The 15112-nt window shown below is 40.9% G+C and overlaps 1 protein-coding gene across 1 annotated transcript in view; it reads left to right on the forward strand.

Moving 5' to 3' along the window:
• The window catches only part of LOC118427105, a 25205-nt gene extending 10257 nt beyond the window's left edge, over nt 1–14948 (forward strand). Inside the window, exons 8-24 of the mRNA XM_035836740.1 lie at nt 552–710; nt 1048–1253; nt 2126–2247; nt 3009–3508; nt 4724–5107; nt 5663–5841; nt 6406–6558; nt 7221–7368; nt 7999–8175; nt 9036–9357; nt 9644–9948; nt 10522–10692; nt 10885–11050; nt 11692–11795; nt 12542–12681; nt 13512–13653; nt 14776–14948. Coding sequence (XP_035692633.1) covers nt 552–710; nt 1048–1253; nt 2126–2247; nt 3009–3508; nt 4724–5107; nt 5663–5841; nt 6406–6558; nt 7221–7368; nt 7999–8175; nt 9036–9357; nt 9644–9948; nt 10522–10692; nt 10885–11050; nt 11692–11795; nt 12542–12681; nt 13512–13653; nt 14776–14948 — 3551 coding nt within the window. The remainder of the gene's footprint in view (nt 1–551; nt 711–1047; nt 1254–2125; nt 2248–3008; nt 3509–4723; nt 5108–5662; nt 5842–6405; nt 6559–7220; nt 7369–7998; nt 8176–9035; nt 9358–9643; nt 9949–10521; nt 10693–10884; nt 11051–11691; nt 11796–12541; nt 12682–13511; nt 13654–14775) is intronic.
• Nucleotides 14949–15112: the final 164 nt, after the last annotated feature.

Genomic DNA, 15112 nt, shown 5'->3' on the forward strand with positions numbered 1-15112 from the left:
AGGCAATTGTGGAGGGATCTGTCTGGTCTTGGCCATGTGTTTTATGCTGTTTAAACTCTGGGAGTAATCTACCAGGGATGAGTAAGGAGGTGTGGTAAAAGTTCGTAAATAAGAAGTCTAAACTTCAACAGCGGTTATCCCAGAAGGGCAGAATATATACGTGAGTTGCCTAACTCCAAAATACCACCTGCATATGCATGTACACGAATACAGTGGCAACAATGACTTAGCTAGAGTCCTCCCTAGTCCCTGTTTTCTCACCACAAAAGCGCCATCTACATTGGCTACATTTGTACATATAGCGGTGAGAAGCAGAACTCCAGTTAAAGCTCTGACGAAGGTGTCTGAGAGACATCAAAACGTAAGCAATGTAAGTACCCACTGGTTGTGTAAAAAGAATTCTCCTTCATCCTATATTCTACCAACCTGATGAAACTATTTTCGGATACATGTAAATACATTTAATTGAAAAAGCATGGCCTAATGACCATAACCAAAAAGGTGTCCTGTAACGTATGAGCTTGATGAAAATTGCATACTGTTATCCTCAGAGTTTGGCATTGTTGGTGTCGAGGATGGCACGACTGTGAACATCATCCCAACCGTGTACGTGGCGTTGGACGGCCAGAACTACAATGCCGGACAGACCATAACCGTCACGTTGAATAGGATGGAGTCTCTACAGCTACAGGCACAGTTTGATCTGACTGGTAATTCTGGGTATTTTCTATTGAATAATCTAGCCTAGAGGTTAGGAAGCTTGGCCTAGGCTTGCTAAAAATCATTCCGATTACTGTCCACTATTAGACAAAAGTAGGTAGGGATTTTCCCCCAAAATTTTGAGGTATCGACTGAAGTGATCAAGCAAATACTGTTGACAAAGTAAACTGAAATGCATTAGGGCACTGCTATTTTGAACAATAAGCTTTCATTACATACATGTAAAAGCAAACTTTTTACATTGCAAGTTACAAGTGCCCTTAGGAGCCCATGACATGGCTGTTTTTCATTTCCATGAAACACTGAAAGAAATACTTTCCTCTGTAGGATCAAAGGTCACATCTGACAAGCCGGTGGCGGTGTTCAGTGGGAACAAGTTCAAAGTGGCGTTCGATGTGGCTGGAAACGGAGGACAGGTTGTAGAGATGATCCCTCCTGTGGACACCTGGGGTAAGGAGTTTGTTGTCTTGCCACTCAACGACAGCATTGGTGAGAACAGGATCCGTGTCATGGCCGCCAGAGACAATACTGAGGTTAATGAACTTCCTACTTTTGTTATTACTTATTGTTATTGGGTGGGCCAACTACTCTCTCTTCGCAGCTATGGGCTACATTGAGAAGAGCTTACGAAAGGTGGGGCTAAATCGCATTAGAGTCTGGAGTGGCTGCCATCCGGCACTAGCTCAGGTGACCTCAGTAGTTTTTTTATGACTGTCCCAATGGTCTGGAGCGGCTGCCATTTTGCACTTACTCAGGTGACCTCAATACGACAGCAATTGCCCCATGTGTGGCCAAAGGACTCACTGTAGGTTTTGAACCACTCACACCAGAACCTCTGGGTTAGGAATCGAATACTCTGTTGATTGCTCCACACGACCCCACACTTGGAAACAATGTGATGGACAAAAAGTATTTACAATGACATTTTTCTGTGAGCCGTTTTGTTTAATTTGTGACTCCATTGGTTTACTGCTATCAAGCAACATTTGCACTACAGATTTTTTGAGAACTAATTAATTTCAAACAAAAATTTAGGGAATCTGTAAAATGCTGACCCCTTTTCCCCTGTCTTTCTCTCTCTATTATATACATGGTGGGACAGAAAGGAACTTAAGTCATTCTCATTGTTATGAAAGTAATGGGGGGTACCCTAACATGGCATGCTTTTTCACATTACTCAAACTCATAGTGCTCCATTGCTAGTTGCCAGAGAGTGGTGAAGTTTTGAGGATTTTTAACACATTCATCTAAAGATAAAAGAACATACTTGGATAAGAAATGCAGTTCCATGCATCTGTAGATCTAGAGTTTTCGTGCTACACCAGACAGTATGCACGATGTTTAGAAATTCAAGTACATTTTGATACTATTTTTTTCATGACAGTTGCTATGACTTTGACTGCAGGTTAGGGTAACTGGACAAAGCACAAGGACACTTGCTGCTGGTGAGGACTGGCAGCTTAACGTACCGTCTGACCAGTACATCCATGTCTCCGTCACAGCGCCTGTCCTGGTGATACAGTACAGGTAACTGCAATGTTGTTTAGTGGCATATGCCTAAATTATTGTTTTCAGTAACGGCTTCTGGATCTATTAGATTCCAACTTAAAGATACATTGTAAATGCGTTGATGATATGATTTTGGAAACGGTCAGACGTTTCAGACAGCCATCTGGCATCTTTCGTCAGTGACACTGGTTAAGGTAAATGCACCCTTTTACATTGTAGTTGAAACTCATGGATTCCTGTTTACATGTGGTCATAGTGGCTGGTGTTGCTATATATCTGACATGTCAGTTTAATGATTAAATCTCATATCCATGGTGAAAATGGTCGCTTAAAGTGCTCCAAATTCCTTTGGTTATGAAAGAAAATATACATGCACATGTGGCTCATTCTCACTTGAACTTGTAAAATAGCAAATTTTTATTTAAAAAATGTCGTTTTTCAGTCAGAAAACCTTCTTGTCTGTTAAGCAAAATTTTTCCATCAATGAGAGACAAAGAATTACAGATTAATTTTGCGATAGACCAATTGGTTAATAGGTACAAACGTTACCGGGAGTCCAAACCGTACGTGGATATAATTTCTTGCAAGCCATCAACAAATACAAATGTTGAGATGCATCTTTCGTAAAATACAATAGGTGTTGTGGGAAGATGCCTGCAATTTGCTTAATATTTTTTCACATTCTAATATATATATATATATATATATATATGCATGTATATAATAAGAACAAGCCAAACATGTAAAATTGACCTCTTGTCATTATCCTGTTGCATTAGGATCAAGGAGAACAACGACATCCCCTCGGACTCTTTTATGATGGTGGTCCCGCCGGTTTCGCAATTCATGACGGAGTACATTTTCACGGCAGCAGAATCTCATCCTGACCTTGAGCATCACCTCAACATTGTCATCGAGACGTCAGAAATAAGTGGGCTACGATTGGACGGTGCAGCTCTTGACGTCGGCCTAAACTGGACAGCAATACCCGATACAGACATGTCAGCGGCACGTGTTCACATCCAAGGTGGCATCCACACGTTGGTCCATACATCTCCTATTGTACCGTTTGGTGTCACGTGCTACGCGTACACAGAGAACGGCACGTATGGGTACCCAGGAGGCCTCCGTCTCGCTGATGTGACCTCGTCGTGTGCCAGGTCTTTGCCCATGGCAGGTGACGGTATGGACAATGACTGTGATGGTACAATTGATGAAGAGCTTCTGAATGAATGGGACGATGATGGTGATGGGAGGGTTGACGAGGATTTAGCAGCTGGTATGTATATCTGTATCTGTATAGCTGGGAGAACTGTACTTTGGCATAACACACTTGTTTTGCAGGCATGCGACACAGCAGCAGCTTGTTATGTTACACTGAACAGCCTACATTGTAGCTGTCACACCTAACTTTTGCACAGCCAGCTGCAAGTGTTCTTTAAAACTCTAATAGACTAAGCGTTGTACTTGGTAAAACTCTTGAATTTGATCCAACCCTCCTGCGGGTTGGATCACCCTCCGGCCTTCGGTTGGGCGGGTACCTTGGGTGATACGGAATACACTGTGTTGTATTCTATATTTATCGATGTAGATGTTTTGTATTTGGTTTAGAAGGTGTTCTCTCTCTAACAAGGACTTTTTGGTAGAGTAAGTTAATCAACTGAATACGAAACGTGTGTTTGTGTTTTTTCAAACATTACACATACATGGGCTGAATGATGACTTTTTCATTACTGTATTAAATAGCAAAGAGGAAAATGGGAATATCTATATCTGTATACATTGTAGGCTTGCCTATTGCATACACTCATTGACAAGTACTGTAGAAGAATTCATATTCCTGATGCCACTGGGCAAACTTTACATCGTAAAGCATAGCTGATACAATACCGTTAACTGAAAATCTAACTATTTTCATTTCGTATCATTCTGTTAATTACTGTATCTGTTCAACATGATGTATGAACTTTATTGCACGACATTTGCACATGGTACTGTCTTTTTGTGACCTGACCATGTCCAGTATCAGGGTGAAATGCACGAAGTTGTCCTAAGTTAAGTTAGATGTCTTAAGTTGTCCAAAGTTGTCCAAAGTTGTACGAACTTGTCCGAAGTTATGACGTCATCTAAACTTTGGAAAGTCAGCCGGGTGGTGTACGAAGTTGTCCGAAGTTGTCCAAAGTTATGACGTCACGCTAACCATGACGTCATCCTAACTTTGGACAGTCAGCCGGGGGGTGTACGAAGTTGTCCGAAGTTGTCCAAAGTTATGACGTCACCCTAACCATGACGTCATCTGACTTTGGACAGTCAGCCGGGGGGTGTACGAAGTTGTCCGAAGTTATTACGTCTGTTTACTGTTTATGGCAAAAATGTGACATAAATCTTCATTCATTCATTTCTTGATTTTGTGTGTGACTCTTATCCAAATGAATCTTATTTGCCTTTTTAAAGATTAAGCTTCATCCTTTATTTCATGGATTTTATTTTACAGATGGAATTGTGTACCTGACAACATTGGATAGTTTTACGTTCTACAAGGTCCCAGTCACAGGAGTGATGAAATCGGCAAACGTGAAAGCCACGTGTGAAGCTGTAAAAATGAGCTTCCCCTGCTACTATACGACAAGCAAACACAATGAATGGACAGAAGGTTGTATTGAACACAGCGAGCAACACAGTAATGACCACACGTTTAAGGTACTGTCTGAGAAAATGTGTGGCAATAGTTTGGAGGCTAGTTGTCTGCCGCTTGATGGTGTGTTTGCATATATGCCTGATGACTGGGAGGATGGTAGCGCCAAAGGGATTGACATTAGCACCAATGCTAATCACCTAAAGGGGAAAGACTATTACAACAAGTACGCCTTGTGTAGTGGTAAGTCAAATATGTTAATGGTGTTGAGTGCAATTTTGATGTCAATCTATCCTTACACTGGAAATTACAAACTAATTTCCAGTCTATCTATTTAGTATCTACATGTATCAATCTATTAAATATCGCTTACCTATATATCTATCGTTTTATCTAGTATGTAACTATCTATATGTCTATCTATACATGTATAGCTTTCTGCATGCATCTATATTGTGTCATGTATATCTGGCAAACCTATCAATCTCATATTTTCATATCAATCTCATAATCTCATATACATTTGTATATGTATAAGGCAAGCTTCCAATATTAATTTATGACAATACATGTATGTAATGATATAGCATTAAGTTGCACATACAGACACACAGACTCTCTCTCTATCTGACACATGCTTATACTGTAGCTACACAGGACTCTGTACTCTGCCGTATGAAATCATTGTATGTCATCATATGAAATACATCATATTCCTTTATCTGTCCTATTTGGTCTGCGCAGTTGTGCTCATGTGTCACAGTATCAATAGGTTTATTCAATGTCTTGATTTTTAAGGTCTATGTAATGGTGTGGTGCCATTGGGTATGGAGAATGGGATGATTCCGGACGAAAACGTCACAGCCTCCTCCACACACGGCGACTGCTCGACAGGGTCAGCTCGCCTGTATACAGTTCTCGATGAACAGACATCCGGCTGGTGTCCCGTAACTACCAACACTGATCAGTGGCTTCAGGTGAGATCATAAAACCATTGATATATTAGTCAATCTTATAATTAGTGTTGTGAGGTTGTTTGGCATAACTGCAGGGTGTTTGACGCAGAAGCCAGAGGTCTCGGGTTCAAATATCATGTTACCAATCTTATGCACTTGAGAAAGATACTTTACACAACTTTCCTCACTCTACCCAGGTGTAGAACTTGTAGGTACCTTTGGTTGGGTACAGGTAGGTAAAAGGTAGTGGAAGGAGAGGGATAGGCCTCGCCACCCAATATCATGCCCTAGAATACTGTAATGATGAGGATACATGAGTACAGTGAATAATAACTCACTGCCCCTAAACTAAAGCCTCAAAAAGGCTGTGGGATTCCTTCACCTTAATTACATTTGGATCAAAAGGTAACAATCAGGCAAAAAATTACATTTCGTATTTGAATCATATCTTACATTTGTGCACTTATCATCAAAATCGTGTATTCTCTGCCTACCATTTGAAAAAGGGTTAGAGTTTTAGAACCAATAACTCAGAGTCTAATTCTCCAGCATGACTGTAAGTCTTGTTCATTTTGCTGTTCCCAGATTAACCTTGGATCAGAGGTCAAAGTAGCAGGTGTCGCCACGCAGGGCCAAGGTGGGGGTCTCAGTGACGCGTGGGTGACGTCATACAAGCTGCTGTACAGCCTGGATGGTGACACATGGACCGTCATCTTGGACGACCAAGGCCGGCAAAAGGTGAAGTGACTATCCTATTCTGATCATTAATTTTAAACTAAGGAAGCAAAGGGGCAAAGTCCGAGTTATCTCTGTTGACTTCTTTCAGCACTCATATTTTATAGTTAATAAGCAAAAATCAACCATTTCCTGACATTCAACCACAACAGTATTATTTAATGAAAGATTATATTTGTACATAACAGACATCCTTTTGATGTCAGTCAACATCATACTTCTCCTTCTTTATTTATGATTACGGGTAAAAAGTTAATTTCTGCCCGTGATGTCATAAGTAAACACAGCTGGCACTACTAGTACTACTCGCACAAAAGTTCTTTTGAGAAGCAAACAGTGCACAATCATCATTTGGTACATACCATTGCAAGTTTTCATACTTCTCATATATTGCATTTTACACTACTGGTTCCAAGGTCTAAACATTCTTTGGCATACGTGTATTAAGTATACCTACATTTGTATATAATTGTACACAGTAAAGGTTATCTCCTCCTAGAATGCAATTAAATTCGTCCATAGAGTGGAATTTATTCAATTCTTTTTATCAAGCAGCAAAAAAGGTGAACAGCTTTGTGGACTTATTAATCATATCTTGAACAATCCATTTTAAAGTGACGTTCATTGCCGACTGTGCGCTTCTTTTGTTTTTCATCTATATCCAGGTGTTCTCTGGGAACAGCGATACTCAAACGGCGGTGACTAACATGCTGGACAGGTCTGTCATTGCAAGCCATGTACGTTTCCAGCCCCAAATCTGGTACCAGTCAATAGTCATGAGGGTAGAAGTGCTTGGATCGTACTTCAAAACAGGTAATATATATCCTTTGTCAGGAAAAATCATTTTTTTATGGATGCTACAAAGGAAGGGGCAGTTTATCTTTAATGTAGCATGCGTACCCAATGGTTTGCAGAACTGCCAAAAGTTTCTAACCTTCATGGTATAGAAAAGGGTACCTGTCCTTAGGATGGGATGTTACTAGCCATGGTACACTGTTCATTGTGCTTAAGGGAATCTAGCCATACACTAAGCCAGTACTGTACATAGTATCTGTCTTCTCTGTCATGTCTAGTGGAAGAATAGCTCTTTGCTGAGCTGAGCAGAGCAAAACTGAAGTAAACTGGGCCCAATAACTTCAGAATGCCTGGATGCATTGTCTTGATGTTTAGTATGTGGGTAGGCCTTGATGAGATTTTGGGGCCCCCAAGCGGCTATGGTACTGCAGCAAAACTTCCAATATGTCATGCTCTGGACAAGCTATTATATGGTCACAAGTTTTCGTTGGTAGATAGCTTTTTTGATTGGGAATGATATGTCAGGACCCTCTGGCAGCTTTCAGTTGCAGACTTTGAAACAGGGTATTAAGTCAAGATTTTTCATGATTTTGCCCCATAGGTAACTTTAATGAAGACTGGCATAATAACATGTTTCTGCTTGTTCAGTTAACAGCAGCTGGACTGAGTGGGGGCCATGGACAGAGTGTAGCGTGACGTGTGACAATGGACAACGCACACGTGAACGCACCTGTACGCCCCCGGTCCCGATGTGCGGTGGGACCAACAAATGTGTTGGGTCCTCAACAGAGACAGAGGAGTGCACACATGGAGTCAGATGCACAGGTATACAGAAAACAGGCACCTATAACAGAAAACAGGCACCTATAGCGTTTAAGGGCATTTCACTGTGAAAATCATTAACACACAGTATGTATGTATGATAATGATAATCATACAAAATGTATTACAGCAATATTACAAATAACATTAATATAAATAGTAGATTCCCTCACTTAACACATATCAGTGGCACTGAAAAGTTTACATGTATATTCGTCATGTGTTTTGACAAACCAACTATTGCTATTGCAACCTTGGGACCTAAAAGAGGATGAATGTGGACTGTAGGTGGACTTACTTGTGTAAGAGCAAGTCCATCCCATTTTGCTATGTCTTAGGGCTATTATTGTTAGTTCTAGTGGTCTATTATCCAGAGTAAATCCTTCGCACCAATTAAGGGAGTAAGTCCATCTTCAGTCCTCCATGTGTAAGACCATTTTCAGACCATTGATTGGACTTACTGTGGCTAAATTAGGCTATGGTCCATGGTAAGTTGCTCATAAGTCCAAGGTTTGAAAAAGCAATCAATATACATTTTTACTGTAATACGTAATAAAATGAAGCAATTCTATTCCATTCCATACCAACATTCAAGGAGCAAATATTCTATGCCACAGTGGCATAAGGACCTTGTGAAGTCTATTTTTTGTGGGTTACATTTATTTGGGGAATCTTAGCGCTACTTGTTTCCGCACCGTTTTTAACCGCTCAAAGTATGAAATAATGATGTAAATGTGGGAATACAGCGCAGTAGATATCAATTTCATATTGATTATTTGTCCAGATTATTTCCACTTTTAAGCCTCAAATATTGCTTAGGTTGACTCGTCATTGAATTATTATGTGTCTTTTGTTATAATTAGCCGTTGGTGGTCTCTGGCACTTGAACGGGGATTGTGGCCTGTTGGACATTACGGGAAACGGAAATGACGGTACAGCACAGGGTACACGGCTGGCAGAGGGTCCAGAAGGGGAGACTGAAGGGTCTTACCTGTTCCTGGGAACTTCAACTTCGTACGTGGACATTCCTAATAACGGAGCATTGGACACCCGATACTCCATCACCATATTGGCCCAGATCTTCCCTACCTCTACACTTGGACCTGTCTTTGTTTATGCAGCAGATGCAGAACCTGTGGTGCGCCTGACATTGGCCCAGTATGATTCGGTGCACTTTATTTTCAGGTACGTAGTCATGAGAAAGTCAGCTCATTGTAAGGATGCTAAATAGGACATGCGGTTTGCTTTCTCAGAATCCGATTTAAAGAAGATTTTAATCAAATAGATCTGATTCTAACCATTCTTAAATCGGTTTTAGATTGGATTTGTCTCAAGGTGTTTTGAGACAGCTTGACGATAATCCGATTTGGACCGTACATGTTCACAAAATTCATTCTAACAAACCTCAATATAAACTGGGCCAAACATTTCCTACTGATGAATACTCTTTATGAACACTTTTTACTTACAGTTTAGCAGATAGGACTGGGACAGTAACAACACATGTCACTGCACCCAATGTGACATTAAACAGTTGGAACAACGTGGCTGCAAGCTACAACTACAGCAGCGGAGAGATGTTCGTCTGGCACGACGGTGTTAAAGTGAAGAGCCAATGGCTTGGACCTAGGGAAAGCCGTACCCAACTTCCAATAAGACTTGGTGCTGTGGACGGTTTTGGGGATTACGTATTTTCTGGAAGAATCTCTTGTCTACAGGTCTACGGCTATGCCATGAGCCCAGAAGAGATTTCTGTGGCACAGGGTAAATGTGCAGGTAAGTGTCTAAACATTCAATTAGAAATTAGAATGTTAGTGTTTATATTGATTTTATTATGAGTATCAGCGTTTGCTAAAGGCAGGATGCTTGCTATGTTGAATATGCATCAAAATGACTGTCACATTTTTCTCTCTGTTAGAGTCAACTGAATGTCATACAATTTTGCATGACCATTTTAATTAACTATTCAGCGACACCAATTGACGTAATATATAATCCACTTGACAAAACATCAGTCTGCTTAGCTTACATTGAAAGATGCAAATGACAAGGACTCAGATTTTCCTGTGTCTATAGTGGCACATTAGGCCGCAAGCATTTCCTACTAGGGTGATTTTTGGGCAGGGTTTCCTCTTCCTTTAGACAAACCTTAAGTTGGTCGAGGCCCCTTAAAGTTTGTAGCATATGTCTCCAAGTTAGTTTTCATTGTCCCTTCTTTCTATCTTTTTATGTCGGGTTTCAAGTGCAGCGTTGTTTTTGCAGGCATTCCGAGGCAAATAGCAAGACATGAGCAAATGTAATATAATAATGTCTAACAGAACCTACATGTATTCTGTCTTCTTGTTTCAGCCATACGCTGTCCAAAACTGTCGGCTCCAAGCAATGGGATAATGACTGGTTGTAACTCGTTCAACCACACTGTACAGTTTGTATGCGATGAAGGGTTTATCTTGGGGGGTGCCTCCAATGCCACCTGTCAAGAGGATGGGTCCTGGAGTGACGAAGTACCCATATGCATAGGTAAAGTTTGGATAATCTTTTATCTTTATTCATTTCATTCATTTCTTTAACCAGGGGGTTTCGGGGGTTTGGGTAGGGGGATGGGTGGCTGAGGTTATGTTGGTGTCCCTTCAACACGTCCATAATCAAGTGGACACTCCTGATTAGTAAAAATTAGGAAAGAATGTTGCAAATCTCTTCTTGGTTTTTCAGGTCCACCCACAGGATTTGCTGTTGAGTCGTTTGATCAGACGTACATTGTGGTGACTTGGCAGGCCCCAGTGGACCAGACCACAGACTACTACACATTGGTGAGGACTCTAGCCTCTAGGCCGAGTGTACAGGACACCATTCAGGTCCCTGCCAACGGAGAACTAAGGTATCTAATAATACATTAAATTGGCAAAATGTTGTCTCTTAAACATTGTCTCTTAATGGCTTCAGAGAAATGCAGTTTCTTGTAAAAATCATGTCAAGAGACTATACAGGGTATGTACAGACAGTTCTGCCTGACATCTGCACCACAAAGGAACACTGGCAAAGTGGAAAAAACACAGTCAGAATAACAGAAAGTTTTCTATTTGTGCCCACTGCCACTCATTTTGTCTCCTAAGGGTTAATGGACTAAAATCCACTAATTGCATAAAATCCACTAACAAATTGGTCATACCGTTTACAGGGTTTTACTGTATCATATCAGATTGTTGAAGACGACAAGTGATACATGACATGACATGTGCAACTTTCCAAGTCAGCTAGGTTGTGTCATTATGGCGTAATTGTAGGATGTTTGGCCCATAGACAATCAGGTCCAAGTTCAGGTCCGCTCATGGACTTGATCCTGTGGACCTGATCCAAACCTACATTGTATACCTGTGAATTTTCTGTACCCGTATTCCTACCTTTAATTACTGGTGTATTGATTATTTAGGAACTTCTAATATTGTACGGTAGTTTTATCAGTTAAGCCTGGAATGTTTTAACATCATGACATTGTGCCTTTTGTGTGTTCTATGTTAGGTCAAACTTCAGTGGGCTTCATCCAGGGAAGAGGTATGCCTTCAGCATCACTGCACAAGTGGGCAGTGTCGCAAGTGTGGCCGTTGATATCACAGCAAGATGTTGTAAGTGTCCCTGTCTATAAAGCTAAGGGCACAACCTGTCATACGTGCAAATAGGTGCTCTCTATGTGCCGAAACGTGGGCAATATTTTGGGATCTGTAAGTGGTAAGTAGGGAATCCGACAGATTTTGGAGCATGCAGACACGCCATAGAAATTTACTTGCAGGCAAAAGTTTGTGTGCCATCGGGCTGTGGACTTGCCCCCCATACGTGCCAGTACGGGCGACACGCTTGCCCTGTACAGCCTGACTGTATCAGAAATACGTGGCGGACGTGGCCTCCCAAAAAAAACGTACGGAAAAATTGCCCATACGGCGGCTTGTGCCCTTAGCTTAGCTCATATCAGATTTAAGTACATGTACATTGGGAGCAAATTGTTGGTTGCATGTGCACAAATGTGTGCTCATACATGTTGTATGGTTTGCATTGGTTATTGGTTTGGCGGACTACTCTCTCTTAGCAGCCAGGGGCTGAATTGGAAGGAGCTTACAATAGGCGAGGCTTAATCATGAATAGTATGATTGAATCCCCAATCCATGGCTTGTGTGAAGCTTATGAAAGAAATTCAAAGTTAGGATTTTCACATCATGCCAAAATGTATCATGATGTAAGAATTTCCTATCGTATGCCAATTTTCCCCCGATATTTTCTTCTTTTTATTTGAAACTTGTCTATTATCATTTTATGATTATCATGATAATAATTATCATTCGTTCATTTGATAAATCATCATAACTTTTTTGTTTAGTACCTCCAAGTCCAGAGGAGGTCAGTGTGGTGGTGAGTGGTCCTAGTAGCATAACGGTGACCTGGGAAGTGGGAACCCAAGGCAACACTTTTTGGACAGCCACGACGGCTGAGATACATCCGTCGGATGGTAATGACGTGGTAAGCTCATGCAAAACTGTTTTATTTTCTTCAGTTTAGTTTGTATACAAGTATACTAAGTCATGATGTTTGTACCATAACTGGCCTATATGAATGAATGAACGAATGAACGAATGAATGAACAAACAAATGAACGAACGAACGAGTTTATTAGAACACCCAGCCCACGTGGGCTTATAACCCGGGGGAGGGTTGGGACCGAGGGTGATGCGGAATACACCGTGTTGTATTTTATTTATTTCATACTCACCCGAGTGTCACTTCCTTGTATTTCTACGCGTTGGAAGTGATTCGCCCGTTGACCCAGATTCCCCGTCCATATGCGGTCTGTGGGCCGTGTTGCTATGCCTCGCGCGTCGGGTTATTGTAAAAATCTCAGTGTTACGATTTTCTTTATTTTTTGCCTGATTAATCTTAGGTGTATTCTCTTTCCGACAATATCAGTCATTTTCATGACTAAAATATAGGTGATGGGTTTATTTCCACGTCAAAATTCCCCTTTTTGTGCATACTTTTTTGCGTGAAAAAAACTTTTCTCCCCCCAAAATTATGAAAAGTAGAGAGAGTGAAGAAACTGAAACCCGGCTGTTCTTAAAGCTGGAGTGATACCCTTCATTCCCATATACGGCTTTTCTGCTTTAGATCTATTTTCTTGAAGAGACGGCCTCTCGACTTGAGGGTGCGCAGCCTCGATTTGAGACCCCAAATAAACTGGGGTGTGCACCCTAAAGTGACGCCTGTTTAATTATATGAAATGACAATGATTGTAAAATTGATGAACACACAATTGCCATTGCTTCGCTGCAACCATACATATTTATTTTGCACAGGTGACACATACCAACACCAGGGAAACCCATTTCACTGCAACTTTCACTGGTCTTGTCAGTGGGAGAACCTATACTGTAGGTGTTCAGACCACCGTGAACGGAGCTTTGGAAAGTGAGATTGTCAATGTAAAGGCCACAACAGGTAAGGTCGTAACATATGCCTTAACTCACACAGTTATCTTAGATTTGACAATGCTAATATTATAACAGTTTACATAGCTGCGGGAAATTTTTTAAGTCTAGCACTTGTATGTTCTCATTGAAATCTAGAAAATGGCATTATTTTGGTCGAAAATTAAATCGGCTTTATTTTCAGTGAAAACTACTTGGTTGTTTCCCAATAGGAAAATTCCTCTTTTAACTATTGCCAAAAAATGGCAAGTTGAACGTATTATTTTTGGTCCCATTGGTAATATATTACAGAGCAGGTAACAAACGTTACCAGTAACGTTTGTTACGACAGTAACTTTCTTCAGTAACTAACAGTAACTAACCTTTTATTCAAAAGGATTAACATTATTGGCTACATCATTTAGGCATAAATTGACGTCCCAAGGGACATTTAAAAAGTGGGCAGCATTTTTTCACCGGGTCAGACAGAATGCTTAGAAAGCATCAAACAATGGTAACGTTTATTACAGTCATTTCTGTACAACATTTTGTAAGCAAGGTGGGATACAAATGGCAGTCAATGACCCTTTTTTTGTTTCTTTAGAAAGCCAGAAAAACTGTAAAGCGTCACAAAAACGGCTATCCTAGTCTTATACGTGGATATAACCGTGGCAACCATTGTACTCATGGTGGTAACGTTTGTTACTGAATCTGGCGACAGACATAAACCACCTCACTCAGCTTCCAAGATCAGTGACAGGAGCGATCTGTCGTGATTGGGCAAAGGGCCTGGGTAGCCGGTTTTACCTGCCGAACAATCATTCTGTGAACTGAATTGTTACATTTGGGGCTACTATTTGAATTCTTCGTGTCTTCTCAGTCGACAGCCCGCCAATTTTTAGGGGGTGAAATCCCACCCGTGGCTATGATAATCTTCCACGCCATCAACCAATATGAATGTTGTGGTGCATCTTTTGTAAAACATTACAGGATTGTGGAAAAACGATTAGGAACCAGTAATTTTGTCTAAAATTTGCTGCTTATCAAGTCGCAAAGGCAGGCGACAGCATTTTTTACATTTAAATGAAAACGAGCCCTAGTTAGGTATAATATCTAGAGGCATAATGATGGTCTTCCCAATATTGTCATGCAGCACCAAATGCACCAACAGACGTTGAGGTTACAGCTGAAGGGAGAAGCTTGACTATTGACTGGCAACCACCGACAGGAGATGTGGGTGGCTACAGTCTACAGCTTTCCTTTGGGAGCGTGGCAGTCAACGATGTCAGCTTATCAGCGAATGCTACACAATACCAGTTTAGGTAAGTCGGCACTGGTCTTAGAGATGTTCACCATTTTCCAGGGAAAATATTAATGTCTTTGTAGAGCCACTTGTTATGATGAGCCAGGGAACATTGCCCAATATGTTAGAAGTTGAAATTTATGTTAAACAATTTTTTGCTACACGTTCTGTGAAATTTAGGTAAAAG

Source organism: Branchiostoma floridae, chromosome 12, assembly GCF_000003815.2.
Source record: "Branchiostoma floridae strain S238N-H82 chromosome 12, Bfl_VNyyK, whole genome shotgun sequence".
In the NCBI taxonomy this organism is placed as follows: domain Eukaryota; kingdom Metazoa; phylum Chordata; class Leptocardii; order Amphioxiformes; family Branchiostomatidae; genus Branchiostoma; species Branchiostoma floridae.